This window comes from Arvicola amphibius, chromosome 7 (assembly GCF_903992535.2).
Source record: "Arvicola amphibius chromosome 7, mArvAmp1.2, whole genome shotgun sequence".
Classification (NCBI taxonomy): Eukaryota; Metazoa; Chordata; class Mammalia; order Rodentia; family Cricetidae; genus Arvicola; species Arvicola amphibius.
This window is the reverse complement of record NC_052053.1, coordinates 11,005,978-11,027,045: the sequence shown is the minus strand read 5'-3', so window position 1 is coordinate 11,027,045 and position 21,068 is coordinate 11,005,978. Positions and strand designations below refer to the sequence as shown.

The following is a 21,068-nucleotide window of genomic DNA, read 5'->3' as shown; positions in this document are numbered from 1 at the left end:
GGTGAGAACATAAATAGCTATACATAAACTGTGAGTAATACATTTGTTGAGTTATAAACAGCTTCTCACATTTACCCAAAGAATGTCTCAAATAAAAGACAAGTTGTTGTTGTTGTTTTAAGTTGAGGTGGGTTGCTGCTGGAACACGGTTGGAGGATGAAGTCCTGTGAGTAGAATTCTGAGTGTGAGAAAACTCAAAAAAAAAAAAAAAAAGCAAGAGTCTTATGACCCCAGTTTCTTCAACAACATGGAATTGCTCTTTTTTTATTGTTGTTGTTTGGTTTTTGGAAACAGGATTTCTCTGTGCAACAGCTCTGACTGTCCTGGAACTTTCTTTGTAGACCAGGCTGGTCTCAAACCCATGGAGATCCACCTGCCTCGGTCTTCTGAGTGCTGGAATTACAGGCGCGTGCCACTACTGCCCAGCTGGAATTGTTCTTGAAATGTGCTTTCATGGCCCTTCAAAGTATAGAGGTAGCTATGAGCTCACTGCAGACTCATTACAACTGGATGTTGTTATTTGTTTCGATGCCTCTAAGGAAAAACTTGTTTGTGTCACACGCAGCTTGCCCTTGTGATTATATACTCAGGTGATCTTTCTTAACCCTCAAGATACAGACTGTCTGATACTCTGAATAAAGTTAGTTATTGCATGAGACTTGCGTCTCCATTCTCCCAGATTCACTGCTTCAAGAGTGGTAAACAGGCTGCGGCTGTACAGATACCCATAAAGTGTTGAGAGTTTATCAGGCAGTGACAGCAAAGAGAGAGCAGGTGTTTGATATCCGAGCAGTCACTTCATATGGTTACTCTCATTAGGTCTCCATATTTTCTATACCTTTCTACTTCACTAGTCTCAAAGTGTGGATGAAAATTTAGAACCAAATAATATAGCACAGTACTTGAAATGACAAACTCAGTAGGAGAGGTTAAACAACAGAGCATTAGGGTGGGAGTTTGCTCACTGGCAAGATACCTGGAGAGCATGTGCAAGACCAGGGAAGCGAAAGACAGCCCAAGAGGAAACGTTCAAACTGAATCTGACAAGTTTTCTTCTAGAGAGGTACAAAGCTTATGGTATATATTCTGTGTGTTTCTGTATGCCAGAGGACAACTTTTAAGGCTGTCCTTGTAAGTACCACCTATAAGGACTGTTTCTTTGAGACAGAGTCTCACCAAGCAGGCTAGGTTGGCTGATCAGAGAGCTCCAGAGATTTAGCTGTCTCTGCCTTCCCAGCACTGGGAATACAAGAGTGTTTACCAAGCCTAGCGTATGTGCATGTGTGCATGTGATTGTGTATGTGACAAAGTTTTAATATGTAGCCCTGGGTGGAATTCAGTGTACAGTCTACGTGTTTGCCAACTGAGGAATCTCCCCTGACCAGTGAAGTATGTGTTTTAAAAATTAGTTCTTGAACTGATGGGGTATTTCAGTGGTCATCATGAAGCCCTAGGTTTGATTCCCAGCACTGAGAAAAAAAATATGTCTTAAAACTATGAAAATCACTAGAAAAGCATGTTTTCATCTGAATTTCTTAAGTTACATTATATTACTTCATGTCTACTTCCTTAAACTGTAATTAATCCAAACGTCACATTAACCCACAGGAAGCCTCCAAATCACTGGGAAACAGGCAGATCATAGTAAGTACTAAGCAGCACATTCTCCTTACCTGCAAGCTATGAACTCAATGGAGCAGCTTCCCTTTTTGACTATGGCAACTACAACCATGCGAACAACTGGACACTACCCCGACACCTACATTATATGCAGAGACCCTTGGGGAAGTAAGTACAAGAGATGCCAATGAAAGGAAGCAATGTTTTCTCAGTCCTGTGTCCTGTCACCTCTACAACCTTACTAATACTAGAGTCTATGCCCTACTTTATGTGTCCTGTCACCTCTACAACCTTACTAATACTAGAGTCTATGCCCTACTTTATGTGTCCTGTCACCTCTACAACCTTACTAATACTAGAGTCTATGCCCTACTTTATGTGTCCTGTCACCTCTACAACCTTACTAATACTAGAGTCTATGCCCTACTTTATTGGCCAGTCTGGCCTTGAACTACTGGACCTGAATAATCCTTCTGCCTCAGTCTCCCCAGCCAGTCTATACTCCCGACAACTATACGAGATTTCAGGATGATAATTTATGGAGACAAAGCTGGTCTCAGGAGATCCTCACACATTTACCAATCCAAGCAATTGCATAAAATTGAAAAGGTAACTTTTGAAAACACCCAAGAGATAGGACTGGCTTGACTATATGAAATACACAAATGGAAATTCCTCTTAATTACTAGGTAATAACGGTACAGTATCTAAGGCTTTGGAGATCTATGCAAAGGTATAAAATAGAAAAAGTCAGGCCAGGCGGTAGTGGTACACACCTTCAATTCCAGCACTTGGGAGGCAGAGGCAGTGGGTCTTAGTGAGTTCAAGGCCAGCCTGGTCTACAAAGCGAGTTCCAGGACAGTCAGTAGTGTTACACAGAAAAACCCTGTCTTGGAAAAAAAAAAAAAACAAAAAACAAACAAACAAAAAAAGATATAGATCCAGAACACTAAAGGAAAATTACAAAACCAAAGTTAATTTTTGAAGTTTATGTTAAAAATAATAAACTTATTTTAAAGGCAAACTATATATTTGCTATAAGATTTAGTGTGTGCTAATGGAGTACTACACAGCAGAAAAAAATGACATCTTGAAATTTGTGAGCAAATGGATAGATCTAGAAAACATCATATTGAGTGAGGTAACTCAGATCCAGAAAGACAAATGTCATATGTACTCACTCGTAAGTGGCTTTAGACATAAGGCAAAGAAAACCAGCCTACAATTCACAATCCCAGAGAGCCTAGACAACAATAAGGACCCTAAGAGAGACATACAAGAATCTAAACTACATGGGATTTAGAAAAGACCTCCTGAGTAAACTGGGAGCATGGGGACCATGGGGGAGGGTAGAAGGGGAGGGAAGGGGAAAGGAGGGGAATGGAGAAAAATATATAGATCAATGGTGTAGGAGGTTCTTCTGTTCATGTGTTGCTTTCATTGGGTAATGAATAAAGAAACTGCTTTGGGCCTGATAGGGCAGAAATTAGGTAGGCAGAGAAGACAGAACTGAATGCTGGGAAGAAGGGCAGAGTGAGAGATGCCATGGATCTTCTGCCTGAGACGCACACTGGTTAGAATTTTGCCAGTAAGCCAGAGTCACATGGCAATACACAGATTAATAGAAACGGGTTAAATTAAGATGTAAGAATTAGCCAACAAGAAACTAGAGCTAATGGGCCTAGCAGTATTTTTTTTAAATATTTATTTATTTATTATGTATACAATATTCTGTCTGTGTGTATGCCTGCAGGCCAGAAGAGGGCACCAGACCCCATTACAGATGGTTGTGAGCCACCATGTGGTTGCTGGGAATTGAACTCAGGACCTTTGGAAGAGCAGGCAATGCTCTTAACCTCTGAGCCATCTCTGCAGCCCCGCCTAGCAGTATTTTAATGAATACAGTTTCTGTGTGGTTATTTCGGGTGTAAGCTAGCCGGGTGGCAGGGTCAAACAAAGGGGCTGCCTCTCCCTTGCAACAAGGGACCCCTCTCCTTGTAAGAGATCAATAAAAACAATTTAAAAAGATGAAAAGATTTAGTGTGTGCTGTAAAGAAAGGTAGGAGCAAATAAATGCTGCAAGGATCTAAAACCTAAGAGAAAAAAACAAAACAACTGTGGATTCTGTAAAAACAGACTGGATAACAGTATTGCCAGCTAAGAAGGGGGATGGAGACACAGGCTATCTGGAAGGAAAGCAATGAGCTCGGTTTTGAACATATTGGTCTTGATGGATCTTCTGAGGACCCTGAGGTGTAAGATCCTTTCTTTTTTAGAGAATCCTTGGCCAACACAACAAATGCACAATGAACACAGATGGCTATGAACTAGAGAAGCCATTTACCACAAATAGATCGTACACTATGTTACAAACAAGACAAACGGACATGAATTGGGAGAATTATCAGTTGCAGTGGGAGTAAGAGGTAATAATAACAACACATTTCAATACTTCTATTTCATATTCTTCCTAACAATCCCCTGTCATACATCTAGTTTAAAATGTGAAGACTGTTATATTCCAATGCATAAATTACTAAAAATACACCTTCATGAACTCCTTCTCCTAACCTCACCCACAGCTTTCTTTACTCAGTGTTTCTTTCCATGTAAGAATCATGTAATGAAAAAAAATATTTTCAGTAACAAAAGAGACTATAGGTTCTTACAGCCTTTTCAGTTATAAACACTCTGGAGTAGTGGCATATGTCTTTAACCTCAGCAGTCAGGAGACAGGCAGGCAGATAATCTAAGCTTGAGGCCAGCCTAGTCTACAGAGTGGGTTCCAGAACAGTCAGGGTTACACCAAAAAAACCCTGTCTTAAAAAAACAAAACAAAGAAAAACAACCCATCAGTCCCTTCACACTAATGTCCAACTGCTCTCTAATCTTGATGGATGGCAAAGAAGCTGAATGACAGGGCAGAAAGGTGAGGAGCAGGAAGACTTGGGCAGTCAAGGGGGTTACTTTACTCCAATCAAACAAGTGGTCCTTGAATATTTGATGGTCTGGAGTCCAGGGAAACTACACAATGACTGCACCCTAAGATGAGAGTAAAACTGAGTTCAAGCTACTGACATGTTAGAACTTACACATGATCTTAGAGAGAAACAAGGAAATGGCAGCCAAAGGAGCAGAATTTTGTTCTTTCTCCTTCCAAGATACTCTGGTCCATGGCTGTTAAATCAAGGCTCATTTAGCCTAGACAATCACATGACTGCCAAATTTGGAAATTCAGTGGTTCAGAATTCTGGTATAAAGGTAAAGAATAGAAAGACAAAGAAACTGACCTCAAAAACTGCAGGTGCAAGCCGGGCAGTGGTGGCACATGCCTTTAATCCCAGCAGAGGTGGGAGGATCTCTGTGAGCTCAAAGTCAGCCAGCCTGGTCTGCAGAACAAGTTCCAGGACAGGCTCCAAAAAGCTTCGCAGAGAAACCATGTCCCGAAAAACAACAAACAAACAGGAAAAAAACAAAACAAAAAAATCCTGCAGATGCTGCTGAGCAATACATAAGTCTTGTGTCTGAGGTCCCCAAAAGCAGAGAAAAGTAGAAATAAAACTAGAAAATTGGAAAAGTAAACTTCTAGTAATTCTGTGATTTTTCTACAAATCAGTCTTCTGGTAAAATGAGTAGATAAATAAACAAAGATATTTGGGTTGCCAAAATAGATACCTTCCCCTATATACTATAATTAAAATTAATAAGCAACACAAGTAGTTGAAGGGGGAGTTATATGCCATAATTTGTATAAAAAGGCAAAGTTCCACAAATACTATGAGAAATTCTTCTTTCCAAGAATACAGAGGACTCAGAACTCAGTATGAAATAATACTGAATTATATCAGTCAAGTTATCAGAAAGATGAATTGATCCTCGTCTATGGATGAGAATGAACTCCATGCTCACTCATAGAGGCGGGGCAGCTGAAGAAAGAGTCAGGCTAAAGCCCTGGCATCTTTTACCTTCTGTGTGCTATGGTTTCTTCACTACTTCCTTAGGAAGTTACTCTTGCTCTTCAGTCTCCTCAAAGGGACAGTGTGGATAACCCAGGAAGAGTGGGACAAAGACAACAAGCCATTACTCTGAGCCTTGGGGCAGGCAGGAAAGCAGTATTTAAAAGCACACTCTAAGTCTGACGAACTTAAAATACTAGCACAACTTACTGTATGTGTGACCATGGTTGGCACTGTTAATCAACCTCCAGGCCCCTCTGTTTCCTCAACTGTAAAGTGAAAATAATAATATAGAGAATTGTCTTGAAGATTAAGTACACTTAGAAGTCTGGCACAGGGAAAGCCGAGTGAACAGCCATGTTACTACATTTCTGCTCCTATAACTGATTTGAGTGCAGGGCTAATGGAAATACTTGTTTCTAGGCACCACACTGTCAGCTAGGAACAGCCAAAATCGTAGAGAAGAGCCAAGAGTTCAAGAAAAGTTACTTCAACCAAATACCACTTAAAAATGACACTGGCTTTAGGTTCATCAGTAACAAAGAACTTCTTTTGGTATCTTTCCTTATTTGAGAAATAGATGGAAGCTGACCCAGCAAAGCAGAGAGCAAGGGGAATGACGGAAGGAAGCAGCTATAACGAACATGCTTTAAAGTGTCTGAATGCTTACTCACCGAGGGTTACCATTCACGGACAGTTTTTAAAGGGTTTCAAAGCTATTAAAATGGTAATTAGGCCCCAAGAAAACAAGAACCAATTCAATTACTTACTGGATGTCTTTAAATTTTAAAGTCCTCTATTAAGAAGGTTTAAAATAAAACACAATTATAATTGTAGGTCCAGGACCAACCTTAAAGCCAAAGTGTATGTTCCCGGCTGTCTCTGGCTCTCCCGGATGAGGTAGCTCCCCTCAGCCACACTCAAGAGCTGGTCAGTCTCTTCTCTAGAGATCATGCCATGAAACCTATAGAACAAAGTCAGTCAGAGACCTGGTTCTCAACAGATTTTTAATAGAACAGGACAAAACGTGAACTCTGCCCTCACCTGTTGCTCTCAGTCACACTGTGAAAGGAAGCACTTGAGTTTAACTGTGCTTGCGATTCTGTGGGCCTGGCCCCTGGCCAGCTTCTCTGTGATAAGAACAGCACCAAAGCCGGGCGGTGGTGGCGCACGCCTTTAATCCCAGCACTCGGGAGGCAGAGGCAGGCGGATCTCTGTGAGTTCGAGACCAGCCTAGTCTACAAGAGCTAGCTCCAGGACAGGCTCTAAAGCCGCAGAGAAACCCTGTCTCGAAAAAACAAACAAAAAACAAACAAAAAAACAAACAAACAAAAAAAGAACAGCACCAAAGTAGCTACTGAGTCTAGTTCCCAGCCAAGGAGCAAAAGCCATATCCATCTAAGGCAGGATCCAACACCTGTAACCATTTGACCATATGGGCTTGCTAAAGAATAATTCACAGAATTTATCTCACTTCTTCTTCCCAGTTGGTGCTATGATCCAAGCTTCTGGCTGGAAGTCCATGCTGGCAACTTTCCAGGCCCCTGGCTGTCTTTAATTGGCATGATCACCCAATAATGAGCTTAATATGCATTGCTGAATACTCAGGCCCAAGCAGCAACACTTGCTTTGGCTTCCTGTCCAAACCCTATCTTTCATTAACAAAGAAAAAAAAAGGAAGAATAAACACAAATAATAAATGCATCTTTTATGGAAAGATAAAAGATAAAACAATCTGATACAGAACACAGAAAGTAAAGCGGCAGTGGTAGCAAATATCTAAAATATGGAATCACTTTACACCTGTATGAGTATTTCCAATTCGTGAAGTCATATACCATGTCCTTTTAGAACTCAAAGACTATAAAGGAGTACAGGCCATGCCACCTCAAATGTGTTGCTTTAGTATGTTATCTTCTTCTGATAGCACAAGACAAACAGCCAGTACCAGGAAAAGTCTTTCTGAGCTCTCGTTATCTACCTAAGGACAAATTATCAAAAAAGGACCTGAATCCCAGCAAACTCCTGGGAGAGTCTCCCAGAACAATCCATCCAGAAGAGGAGACATAAATGTAACACCACACAAGCTGGGCGATGGTGGCACACATTTTTAATCCCAGCAGAGGCAGGTGGATCTCTGTGAATTTGAGGCCAGCCTGGTCTACAGAGTGATTTCCAGGACAGCCAGAGCTGTTACAGAGAAACCCTGTTTCAACAACAAAAAAGGCAACACAGGCCACAAACAAACTTGCCTATCTCTCCCATTCATTTTCCTATAGGAAAAAAAATCATAGTTCCTAGAAATCATTCATTCTTCCCTAAATAGCCCACAATGGTCCCAAGGACATTAAAAATTACTGAAAAATAACTAAGTAATAACAAATGAATAGACAACCTCTGACATCACATGGGTCTGCACTACTTGTTCTATGATGCCCTTGTCTGCACTTCATCAACTGTGTGCTTACACTCTGTCTGCTGGGATCTGCCTGCTCTCTCAAAGGCTCGGGCAGCACAGGGAGGATGGCGAGAGTCTCATCACAGCTATCACTGCTCAATCACTGCTCAAAAGAAACATCACAGCTCCCACAGTACAAAAGGACAAGAGTCACTTGACTTTGGATTAAATTTTAAAGGCCCTTCTTTGATGCCTTAATAACCCAGGAATTTTGCTTGGGGTAACAGGCTACTAACTCTCTGAAGTTTTTCCTAGTAGGTTTGATGCAGTCTTAAAATTGTTTATGCCAATTATGTTTAAATCGCATCAACCAGAAATGCTCTAATTGGTCTCCTGAATTTTTTATCTTCATTATTTCTCAATCTTTCAGAACTAGGTTCATGGGCCGTATACTGAATCTACTGCAAGTGAGATAGTACCCATCCCTGATGTGACACCTCATTAGATAGTATACACTTTGTATGCACCATGCCATCAGTGAATCAAGTTGGCAAAATGTGCTAGCTGTTTAAAACAAAGATCAATTACCTTAAAAGGCAATCAAATTCAAATTATGGAACACATTTTAATAATTAAATTTAAAGAATTTAAATTTAAATGAAAATTAAATCCTTAAAAGGATTCATACCAAGTGGTCCAATATTTGTATCCCTTTAAATGGTGTGCAGTGTGAGGTTCTGAGAGTTACTATTAGCACTAGAGAGCAATCCTCCCTAACCCATGATCTCCAGCTGGAAACCTGATCCACTTCTGTGTCCAGTTCTCCTGATGAGAGAGCAACTGAGTAACTCTTAAGACTGAAAGGACAGGTTCTCAGCTATGTGATCACTCTCACCTCAGCGCACAGGCAGGCTGCCTATGGACCATTCCAAGACAAAAAAAAACACACCTGGAATTGTAAATAATTTATAAATACTTGCTATATACATTGTTATTTGATATTACCCCAATGAAAAACAAAGATTTTTATCTGGTTCTCAACCTGTGAATAGCAACCCCTTGGGGGTTGAATAACCCTTTCACAGGGGTTGCCTAAGACCATTGGAAAGCACAGATATTTATATTACAATTCATAACAGTAGCAGGATTACAGTTATGAAGTAGCAATAAAAATAATTTTATGGTTGTGGTCGCCCCAACACGAAAAACTGGACCAAGGGGTAACAGTATTAGGAAGGTTAAGAATGACTGATCTGCTTTCCAGTGATTGCCCACGCCTTTAATCCTAGCACTCAGGAGGCAGAAGCAGACGGATCTCTGTGAGTTCGAGGTCAGCCTGATCTATATAGCGAGTTCCAGGACAGGCTCCAAAGCTACATAGAGAAACCCTGTCTCAAAAGCCAAAACCAAAACAAAACAAAAAAACGAAAAAGGGAAGGGGTGTGTTAAGAATTATAGGTGATTTTTTTTACTCTTTTGTTCAAAGTGCTATATTACTATTTCTCAATAATCAGAAAAATTAAGAATTTAGACATTAAAACAACATTTTGAATTATTTTTGGTATAGCCTATTGCCCAAACATAGAACTAAAACGAAGTCAATTTTAAAAATATTATAATGCCCATTATCAATATTAAGCAGAAAACTCAAGCTGCAAATGTATATGCACAAGATATAAATTCTGCAAAACCTGAAAGGGGACTGATGCACAGGCACATGCTGAAGAGGACTGCTGCATGGGCACATGACAGAAATTCCACCACATAAAGAAGCAGGACTTCACAGTGATGCTCTGTCTTAATAAATAGCATCCCAGAAGGTAGTGTACAAAATTTTTTAATATGTCTCTGAATAACATGAATCACTTTTTTGGAAAGAGACTAGATTATATTAAAAACTAGAAAAAGGGGGGCAATATATAATAAACTGTCTGATCCCATTGAATCTATTTGTATGTTTTATTGTATTAGTACATAAATATATACACTTTCTTGATATTAATCTATGAGTAAGCATTTATATGGCTTGCTTCTTGTTTCTTTAACATTATAACATATTTACTTTATTATGACAGTTTCTTTTAATAGTGGCCTTTATTTTCCATTTTAGACCAGTAAGAATTATACCTGTAATCAGATAAAGAGAATTGGAGCCTACCAAACTAGAATATTTCTTTCATCCTGTATTTTCCCAAAAGCATGCATTTACCTGTATCTTTTACGCATATAAACCTACAAGGTATTTTCTTATAATCCATACTTACTCTCTTCCGTAATACTTTGGTCTGTTTTCTACCTACAGAAAAAGGAAGAACAATGAATACTTATGAAAATCCAAACACAAACACAATGTAAGCCAACATCATTTTCATACGATAAACTAACACATATCAAGAGATCTGAGGAATAATAACAGGCAGAAGATGGACTGTAAGTTTATCAGTTAACTGGATTGGATCTTTTATCTCTCTATACCTGTTTCTGTGTGTGAAACAGTAGAACTAAACGATCCTTTGTTTCTAGATGCTGATGAATTAGGAAAGATAACCACTTATTCAAAGAATAAAATATCCAAAAAACTTAATGTCATAACAGTGTCACAACAGATGGTGGCTTTTTTTCCCACCCTTCCCAGCACTCTCCCTCCCTATCACTCCATATTCTCCATTTGGTCACAAACATCTTAACATGCATCAACCTTCTGCTTCCATCAGTTTCTCTTCCCACAGCATTTCCTAGCATGTGACATATCTAGAAGCACAGATTCTGAGGAGTTCCTATTGGGTAGATAGGTAGATAGAGGGAAATCACTCAATTCATTCCAGAAATACTGAAAAGAAAACATGGGATATGCATTTTTCATTTTCTAAGAAAATTATTTACATTATTTGTGCTTGTGTGTCTGGGGGAGGGGAGGGGTGAATGCTCCACCATGAGTAGTGAGGTAAGAGGACAACTTGCAGGAGGTGGCTATCTCCTTCCATCATGTGGGTCTCAGGGCTTGAACTCAGGCCATCAGCAGGTGCCTTTACCCCCGAGCCATCTTGTCAGCCCCATACCTATTTTATATGCAGGAAACATCAATGAATTAAAACCCAAGCTGTCCAATTCTGAGAATACATTGTAAAGGTGAGAAACACAATAAAACAGTTTTGTTGTCGTAGGTAGTTTGTTAAGCAAGGAGAAAGAGAGAAAGGACAGGAGTATCAAATGGCCTAAGGATAATAACAGAGGACCAATATGTTAGCTATAAGTCTGTGGTCAGAAAATGTCATTCTGAGGTGACATTTGTGTCCTGAATGACAGTCTAGCTCTAACTGCAAAATGAAAGAAACAGAAAAGCCTTTTTCCTAGGAGGCATCTGGGTTCAGGGGACTCTTGCTATTTGCTGTTTTAGTTACATGTAAAGATCATTTACTACGCACAGTAAGGTTAGAATGATTCTACTCTGTCTTTGTAAGAGAGTCTTATCAAGTTTTTAATCTTGTTTTTTATGGTAAAGTTGTTTTTAATTGATGAAAATGTATATATGTTATATAATTTACACATATGTGAATATTATGATTATAACATTTATTGAAACATGTTCATTGTAGGAGGCTGCTTGTTTGTTTCCTGGCCACTCAGATTCCCCAAATAACCACACAGGAACTGTATTAATTAAATCACTGCTTGACCCATTAGCTCTAGCTTCTTTTTTTTTTTTTTAAATATTTATTTATTTATTATGTATACAATATTCTGTCTGTATGTCTGCAGGCCAGAAGAGGGCACCAGACCTCATTACAGATGGTTGTGAGCCACCATGTGGTTGCTGGGAATTGAACTCAGGACCATTGGAAGAGCAGGCAATGCTCTAAACCACTGAGCCATCTCTCCAGCCCCCTAGCTCTAGCTTCTTATTGGCTAACTCTTACATCTTAATTTAACCCATTTCTATGAATCTGTATATTGCCACGTGGCTGTGGCTTACAGGCAAGCTTCTGGCATGCCTGTTCCTGGTGGCGGCTACATGGCATCTCTCTGACTCTGTCTCCTTTCTCCCAGAGTTCAGTTTGTTTTCACACCTAGCTCTACCTTATCACAGGCCAGACAGATTCTTTATTCATTAACCAATAAAAGCAATACATATACAGAAGAACTTCCCACACCACGTGTACATTGTGGGATGGCTAAAATAATTCACATGCATTACCCCACATATTTAAAAGCTGTACTCCCAAAGTATTCTATTTGAGCTGAAATACTGTATTCTTATCCAACACCTTTCCAGTAACCAACCACTCCAGCATCTAACAACTACTACCTACACTATGGTCCTCTGAGCTGAACGGTCTAGATTCTACACAGTGAGATTATGACTGCTTGACTTTCTCTGCCTGGCTTATTTCACTTAATATAATGCACTCCAGGTTTACCTATGATGCTGCAAATAATAGGACTAGGACTTGCTTCTTTTAAAGGCTATGTTTGATGTGAAATACTACAGTATTGCATCATACACTGACTAGCCACTGTGACTAACACAGCAAAATATCAGAGTATAGATATGTCTTAACAGGATGAATTCATTTCCTTTGGACAGGCACCAAGTAGCAGAGGTGCTAGACTGTATGGTACAAGAGGAAACTGAGTAGCAGGGAAAGTTACACTTGTTATTAAAGATACAATGGTAGAGATCAAATTAATACTGGGATTCTTATTAATAGCCAAATAGTGATATAGGTCCTTCCATGCATCCTGAGAAGTACAACAAACTCATAAAACAGTCTTGTTGACTGAGGTTTTCTGTCCTGCTCAGTTCCCATAGTCGTTAGGTCCCAAAGAAATCACACAGAGGTCTACTTTAGTTATAAACTGATTGGCCCATTAGCTCAGGCTTCTTATTAACTCTTACAACTTATATTAACCCATTATTCTTATCTATGTTAGCCACATGGCTTGGTATCTTTTACAGCGGGGCAATCATATCTTCCTTCTGTGATTGGGACAGGACTGGGGAGGAATGGGCTTCCTCCTTCCCAGAATTCTCCTGTTCCATTGACTCACCTCTACTTCCTGTCTGGATGCTCTGCCTATACTTCCTGCCTGGCTACTGGCCAATTAGCATTTATTTAAAACATAATTGACAGAATATAGAAAATTGTCCTGCACCCATAGTCTGTTTGCCTTCGAATGTCCATCTTCTTTCCTAACCCACCTTCCACATTGCAGCCAAGTGCTCTAGCCTAATATGCTTTTGTGCCTAAAATACCTTTACTTCTATGACTACAAGGACAAGGTCTAAACTCTATATTTAGGACATAAAACATTTTTATTATTTTTTAACTATATAAATAGATCTGTTGGCTCTCTACCACAACTTTCCTGCAAGTGGCAAAACAAAAACACAAAACAAAACATAACAAAAACCAACCAAAAAAAAAAAAACCCTCACAAACACCAGATACATGAAATTGCCACCAATTGGTCCTATTGGCTAATCTGCTCTACTCCCTATGGAGACTCTAGGTTCTTCTGGGAGAGAGATATTGCTTTGACTGAGGATCTAGCAGAAAGCAGTCCCTCAGTGAATACTGGTTAATCAATTGAAGGAATAAAAACATAAATGTCTAGTCTCAGGTCTTGAACACTTTAGCAGTATCAGGTATGGGTATTATATCATGGAGTGAAATTAAATTCAATTTTTTAAAAAAGTGGCCAGGCTGTGGTGGCTCAAGCCTTTAATTCCAGCACTCAGGAGGCAGTGACAGGAGTTCCAAGACAGGCTTCAAATCTATACAGAGAAATCCAAAATAAATAAATAAATAAATAAAGAGTGGTCACCTATTCCCATAACATATGTGATATTACCAGATCAACATATCTTGCATGTGGTCACTGCTATAGGTCAAAGGGTAATAATGATAATTACTTTTCTCCTCTGGTAGCATGCAAAGTACCTTCTAGCATCATGAACATTAGTCAGTTGAGGCTAAGCTACTTTGGTCAGTTGAGGTGAAGCTTCTAGTTGGGTACCAGTTCAAGTTATCCATGTCTGATGATAGAAACAGAATTGTCAGCAATAGAGCCTCGTCATCTGGGGGTAGAAGGTAAGGAATAGCTGTGGCAATAACTTCTGATGTTTGGAAGAGTTTATGGGAGTCCTTTGGCAACAAAATGCAGCCCATTCTTGGCACTGGAGGTTTTACTTGGTGGCATAATATGTCTGTCTGGTTGGAGCATTGTCTCGCCCCTTATATGGTGTTTCCATTTAAATTTCTTTCATATATGCATATACTTTGGGAAGCTTCTACATTAGTAAGTTTCCATATGGCTTCTTTAAAAATATTTTTATAGTTGTAAATATTTTTATGGTTTATTTAACTTTATTTTATGTGCATTGATGTGAAGGTGTCAGATCCCTTGCAACTGGATCTTCAGACAGTTGTGAGCTGCCATGTGGGTGCTGGGAATTAAACCCTGGTCCTCTGGAAGAACAGTCAGTGCTCTTAACCACTGAGCCATCTCTCTAGCCCCTCCATATGGCTTTTTTTAATGTCTTTAGTGTTAGCTGTCGCTTCCCAAATTCCCCTTTTTACCCTACTCTCCCAAACCCATCCTGATTTAATTCTATTCTAGTTTTCCCTGTATCTCTTTGGAACACCATATTTCATCTCCTTTGGAAGATCCTTTCCCTGCCCCCCAGGTCCCTTACTAGCTATTTAAACACTGGTTTAAACTGTGGTTATTTAGATAAACACACAAATATACAGAATTAAGGCTGACATTCACATATTATATTGCAAAAGGAATATAGCTATAAAAATAACACCTAATGGCACATTTCTATACCCAGAGATCAGTGTCTTGTTCAGCTCTCAACAGAGAAGCTTCTTCTTGCAGTAGATGTTAATTAACACAGAGACCCACAACTGGACAATGTGCACAGAGTAAGAGACTCAATCTTAAATGGGATGCCATCGTTAAATACATCCCCTTAAGGTCCATTCAGAAGAGGAAGCTGAAAGATCTTTTAAGACCCAGGGGGTGTGAATGACTCCAAGAAAGCAGTGTCTCCCAGACACAACGAGGCTGATACACATATGAACTCACAGGGACTGAGCAACATGCACAAGACTAGCACAGGTTCAAACAAGACAAGACCCCAGCACTGAGAGTGGAAGTGGACCCTGTCCCACCCCAACCAAGAAGCTACTTGCAATGGCTACCTACTGGCACAGGGAAAGTCAGTTTTCTTCACTGCGTATACCAACTGCATTCAGGACAGGACCCATGCTCAAGAGTAGTTGGCCAACACAAAACTGACTCCATGATTTTTCTGTGAGCTTTTTGTGTGGGTATTTGGGGTAGGCTGTTTGCATCTTTTCATGTTATACAAAAATACCTTTCCTAGGTAATTATCCATGTTGCTTGCTTATTTTGTTGAAGTGCTTTCTCTTTTTACTCTTTTGTAATTTCATACATGTATACAATGTATTTACATGTCATCTACCCATATCTAACCCCCTCTTTCTACGTTCTCTGTGTGTGTGTGTGTGTGTGTGTGTATGTGTATTTGTTTGCATGTGTGTTTGTGTATAACTTGTTACGTAGACAGGCCTGGAACTCAGAGGTCTGCCTGCCTCTACCTTCTATGTGTTGGGATTAAAGGTCACATACCTGGCTCAATTTTTGTTCATTTTTTAAATTATGATTTAAATCTTTTAATAAAAGAAATAATTCAATAATTCTACAATGATACTTTCAAGTTTATTATCATAAATAAGGAACAAAACGTTTTGTTTATTTGTTTTTTCAAGACACGGTTTCTTTGTAGCTTTGGAGCCTGTTCTGTAGACCGGGTTGGCCTCAAACTCACAGAGATCCACCTGCCTCTGCCTCCTGAGTGCTGGGCTGTGCCACCACTGCCTGGCTGGAATTTTAAAATGTAAGAACAACCTGTAATTGGCTAAAGAAAATTAAAATAATTTAAAACTATACAAATATGTTTTATATAATGTTGTAATCAGCATGCATGTCTCATGAGACCACTAATACAATGAACCGGAGTGAATGGCTACACCCCCAGACAAGCCTCCAAGGAAGGTCAGTCTTGGGAAAAGAGGAAGAAAAGGGTGTATGCTGTGCTGTGTGCGTCACACCCACCTCACGAGTACAGGTGATCCTTCGAGGATGAGGGGCTTCCTGCTGCAGCTGGTATACTACAAGAAGGCAAACATCAAAGTATCACTTTCCCTTACACAGGATTTAGGAACATACTAGAATCAATTGGCTCTTTGTATACTTATAAGAAAACAATTACAATCCTTTTTGTTGCTAAATATAAATTTGTTATGAATAAAACAAAGACTGTCAACCAAATTAAAAGTTATCAAATTTTAGGAGAACACAGGCAGAAAAATCATAATCCACACAAATATCTTATAGAACAATCAAGGCTGTATATAATCATAATCCAGACAAATATCTTCTAGAATAGTGGTTCTCAACCTGTAGATCACAACCCCTTTGAGGGTCAAACCACCATTTCACAGGGGTTGCTTAATACCATCAGGAAACACAGACATTTACATTACAATTTGTAACAGTAGCAAAATTACAATTACAAAGACGTAATGAAAATGATTTTCTGGTTGGGGTCACAACATGAGAAACTGTATTAAAGGGTCGCAGCTGATAAGCACTGATATAGAATAAGTTGGTACTATAATTTTTACACTCTTCTCTATAATCCACTCTTTGTTTTTCCTAATATAAACCAGTAATACTTACTACACTGCTTAAAGCACATTACTGTCAAGCACGAGACTAAAATAAGGAGTTATAGGTCAGAAGTTAGAATACACACTATTTTTCTCCTTATATTGCAAGCATCTATTTTCAAATATAATCTCCTTAAAAACAAACTTTCAGAGACCAAGTTACTAGAACTTCTCAATCTGGGCCGATTCAGCACAAGAAAGAATGTGACACTGAGCACCTGGCCGAAGGACGGATGAAATCTGAACTGACAGCATGACCTTTTCCAGTTTTACACTAGGTTTTAAATTACAGAATTCATGTGTCAGAGGAAGCAAGTTCATCTCTTAAGATTGCCTTTTTCCGTATTTTCTAAACGTGCAATCATAGGTAAATGAACTTAAATTAATACTGCAGTTAAATATTTACATAGTTGTCAACATCATCAAAACTATCCAGAAATCTGGGACTTCAGACAATGCATGACTCATTTGAATAAAGTATCATTTTATGGGTTCCATCTCTGGCCATTGTGATTCAGATATATCATGGGAATATATGTGAATATATACAATTAGATAATATAAACACATATAGTTAGAATAAATACAGAACACATTGGTGTTCTCTACTGCTACTTACTACACGTGAAACATTCACAATAATCCCTGCTAGACAGGAACCATATCATAAAGAACATTATATGTTGATAATTAATACTAAAATATGAAGCTTACTACAGTAATGTCTGATTCTGGATGTATTTCGAGTTCATCAGTAGGATATAGTACCTGGATAATGCCATGATGTACAGGAACTGAGTACAGGCAACCAAGGAATGGTGAGAGCAGGTGGGGAACAGTCTTCCCCAAGGAAGAGCGTATCACTTGATTATCAATTCCAAATGGTCAGTCCTGAAACACACCTTACTTCATCTAAAGTACCCCTGTGACCTATGAACCCACAGACTAAAGGGAGGATGTGAGGGGGACAATTCTGACTTGCAGAAGAAAAGAAAGAACACTGAAATCAAACTGGGCTTGACACTGAGGATGTGTGCATCACTCAAAGAGAGTTATATGTCTCCACCTATGAGAAGACAAACGTTATGTGAGACAGTACATGCCCATGGCTCCTTAGTGGTAAGTATAATGACAAGGTTAAAATCCAGTTCACAAGTCTACTTTTGTCTATTATGTTGTCTTCTTTGTCAAATAAATGTTATAGAAAGTACTGTCACCTATAAAACTCCAATTATGGCAACTGAGCCATAGTCAAGAAGATTAAAAAAATACCATTAGAACCAAAGTAAATGTGATCCTAAGCACACAGGCTGAAGTTTCTGGTTCTAATTAAAAAAACATCTGCCTGTCTAGTAAGCAAACAGTAAGATAAGCCAATAAAAATAAAGGGGTGACAACTTCACACAAAAGAACTGAGATGGTTTCACCTCTGTGTTTTTCCTAACAATAAATTGTGTATATTTATTTTCATTTTCTTTCGGTACTTCTAATAGCCCAAAATGGCATGGTTCTATTACTTGGAGAAAAGTCTCTAGATAAAACACCTCCTGAAGTAATATGTAAAATCTATATGTATATGGACATTTGATAGTCAAATACAGCTGATTTATATTCACAGTACACCTGTGAAAAGTTTCATTAAAAATTATATACAAACTTCCAGGTGGTGGTGGCACACACCTTTAATCCAAGCACTCAGGAGGCAGAGGCAGATGGATCTCTGAGTTCTAGGTCAGCCAGGACTACAGAGCAAGATCCAAGTCAGCCAGGGCTACTTAGAGAAACCGTGTCTCAAAAAACAAAAAACAAAAACACAACAAGAACAAAATAATAATAATTACACACACATGAGCCAAGTGTGGTGGCACAAATCTATAAACCCAAAACTCATAAGACTGAAGCAGGAGGATTATTATGAGTTCAAGTTCAGTCTGGGCTACATAATGAGTACCAAGTTAGTCAAGCCTACATACATAACAAGACTGTATGCCTGCTCTCTTCCAAAATAAGTATTCTAAAATAACAACAGAAAGGTCTAATTAATTCAGTCATTTCTCCCTTCTGATAATTTGAATTAAAACATAACTGAATTAAAATTGGCAATCATTAACTTATTTGTAGGAAGTTAGTAGCTAAATTCAAGATGACAGGATAGACAAGTATAGAACTTAACGTATTTTCAGTCATGTTAGAAGTGTCAATGCTTATAGAATTATTAATAAAATTTTCAGTCCCTAGCAATAACAACAATCAAATTCAGAGATCACAAATTAGTATCTTAAAGCTCACATATGGTTTGTTTGCTTTCAGTTAAAATTTGTTTCAACAATAAAAGCAACAGGAAATTCTCATTTCTCTTAAAACACAAACCTCAGCTGTGACAGCAGCAGATTCAGAGTGGTCCGTGGCCAGTTCTGAGCTGCGTCCCACGAGGCACATCCATTCCCCACCCTTTGCTCCTCCCAGCACACACGGCACTCACTGCCGATGACCATGCTTCTATTTGTTTAAGAAGGGTACTAGCACAGTTGTTTCCCTATTGGTTTATAATTTCCAGGGTTTTTGTTTCTGTGTTTTTATAAGTTTAGTTATTCCCGAAGAGGAAAACGCACAGAACAGAGGAAAAGTAACTATCTCAAACTTTCAGTAAGAGACAGTATGATGGCTCAGAGGGTGGCAGAGGCCAGCAACCCGCACAGGAGGAGAGAATCAACTCCCACAAACTGTCCTCTGACTTCTATATGCATATCACACCACAACACGTGCACACATGCAGACACACATGCTACACACACACAACCAAAGCAAGTGAATAAAATGTAACTATTTCTAAAAAATCACAGTGAATAGTTTCCTATAGACTCACACTGTGAAAAGATGTTTATATCCCACCAAAACCCAACACACACAGCAACATCTGACAGTAAATCACCCACTTAAGTTTAAAAAGCACATACAAAAAAGTGAAGTACAGATTCTGATTAAATTTTCAGAAGTTTTCTTAAAATAACCAGATATAAGTCATATCAAAGAAAGATTCTGAATTCACTTTTAATCCAAAACTGTCAACAGAATTGTCAGCTACACACACATACACACACACACACACACACACACACACACACACACACCTTTTATATTTTGAGAAAGCACTTTTAAATAATTTTTTACCTTCTTTTACTGACTTAAATTTTTTTAAGATAGACCCCACATTTATCATATATATTCCTTTTGTCACATAAAGAATTGAGATCAGAATAATTAAATTGCTCAAATTATTAGTTTCTCCATGCATTAGCTTTATGGCTGTTCAAACAAGTCATTTCAGATCCACTACATGGGATTCCGTGCACTAAAACAGGTGAGCTGCTCTGCAGACATTAAACAACACAGAGCGTTGTAGAAACACATTCGCCACAAATATCCCTTTTATATTAATCCCAAACTTTGTTGTGAATACTTACATTACTTACAAAAACACTAAAATCTACACAATTAAATTTATTTGTATACTTACAGTAAGATTTCCAAACAGGAGGTCTGTATTCGTCCGTATCTGAAAGAATAGATTACCAAGTTAATATTACTGAATATTACTTAAATAAGATGCTTCAATCATTAACTAACATGGTACATATACCGGCTATGTTCTATCTGTCTTAGTGCTAGGCACTAAAATGCAAAGATTTTCTTTAGCTTTGATCCTTACTTTCTGAAAATACTGTTTTAAAAAAATTTAAAAGAAAGTTATTGTGTCTACTCAGTTGTACAACATAAAAAAACAGTTGATTCTGACTTATAATCATTTCTTATATCCATCAAGTAGTAGTCAATAAAACCATGTTTAGGCTTAGTGCTTATTTTACCCCCAAAATTCCTCATATCATTGGACTTTTTCCTTTCCAATTCAGCTGACTGCATGATGCTAACCTTCACAGATGTCTCTGCTTTCCCCCACTAATTCTGGGGACTCTTGTAGAGCTAGCTCATCACTAACATGAAGAGAGGAGAGTGCGGGAACAAATCCTCATGGTCAAATGTCCCGGACAGTGAAAACCAGGAAATGAGAATTGCTCCCATGGAAGAGCATGTCCCCAGGGACCAACAGAAAACAGGATGTGAACATCTGCTCTTCAATCCATTTCTCTCACTCTATTTGAGTTTCAGGATGCAGTGGAAGGAGCTGGAAATCCAGGCATGTGAAGAGAAGGAGATAAATTACAGAAAGGCAAAGAGCCAAGTGTGCTCTAGATTCTCATTGACCATGGGCAGCTAAGGAATTGTTTGCCAGCCAAAGCCTCTGCAAGACTATGGAGTCAAATGAACAGA

The 21,068-nt window shown here is 38.8% G+C and overlaps 1 protein-coding gene across 1 annotated transcript in view; it reads right to left on the bottom strand.

The window, feature by feature from the left end:
- Positions 1-20,787, bottom strand: part of Chn1 (chimerin 1) — a 102,645-nt gene extending 81,858 nt beyond the window's left edge. Inside the window, exons 1-5 of the mRNA XM_038337029.1 lie at positions 20,670-20,787; positions 20,257-20,295; positions 16,123-16,178; positions 10,239-10,270; positions 6,427-6,540 (exon numbers count right to left, since the gene is read on the bottom strand). Of these exons, the coding sequence (XP_038192957.1) occupies positions 6,427-6,530 (104 nt within the window). The 5' untranslated portion in view covers positions 6,531-6,540; positions 10,239-10,270; positions 16,123-16,178; positions 20,257-20,295; positions 20,670-20,787. The remainder of the gene's footprint in view (positions 1-6,426; positions 6,541-10,238; positions 10,271-16,122; positions 16,179-20,256; positions 20,296-20,669) is intronic.
- Between the last annotated feature and the right edge of the window lie 281 nt (positions 20,788-21,068).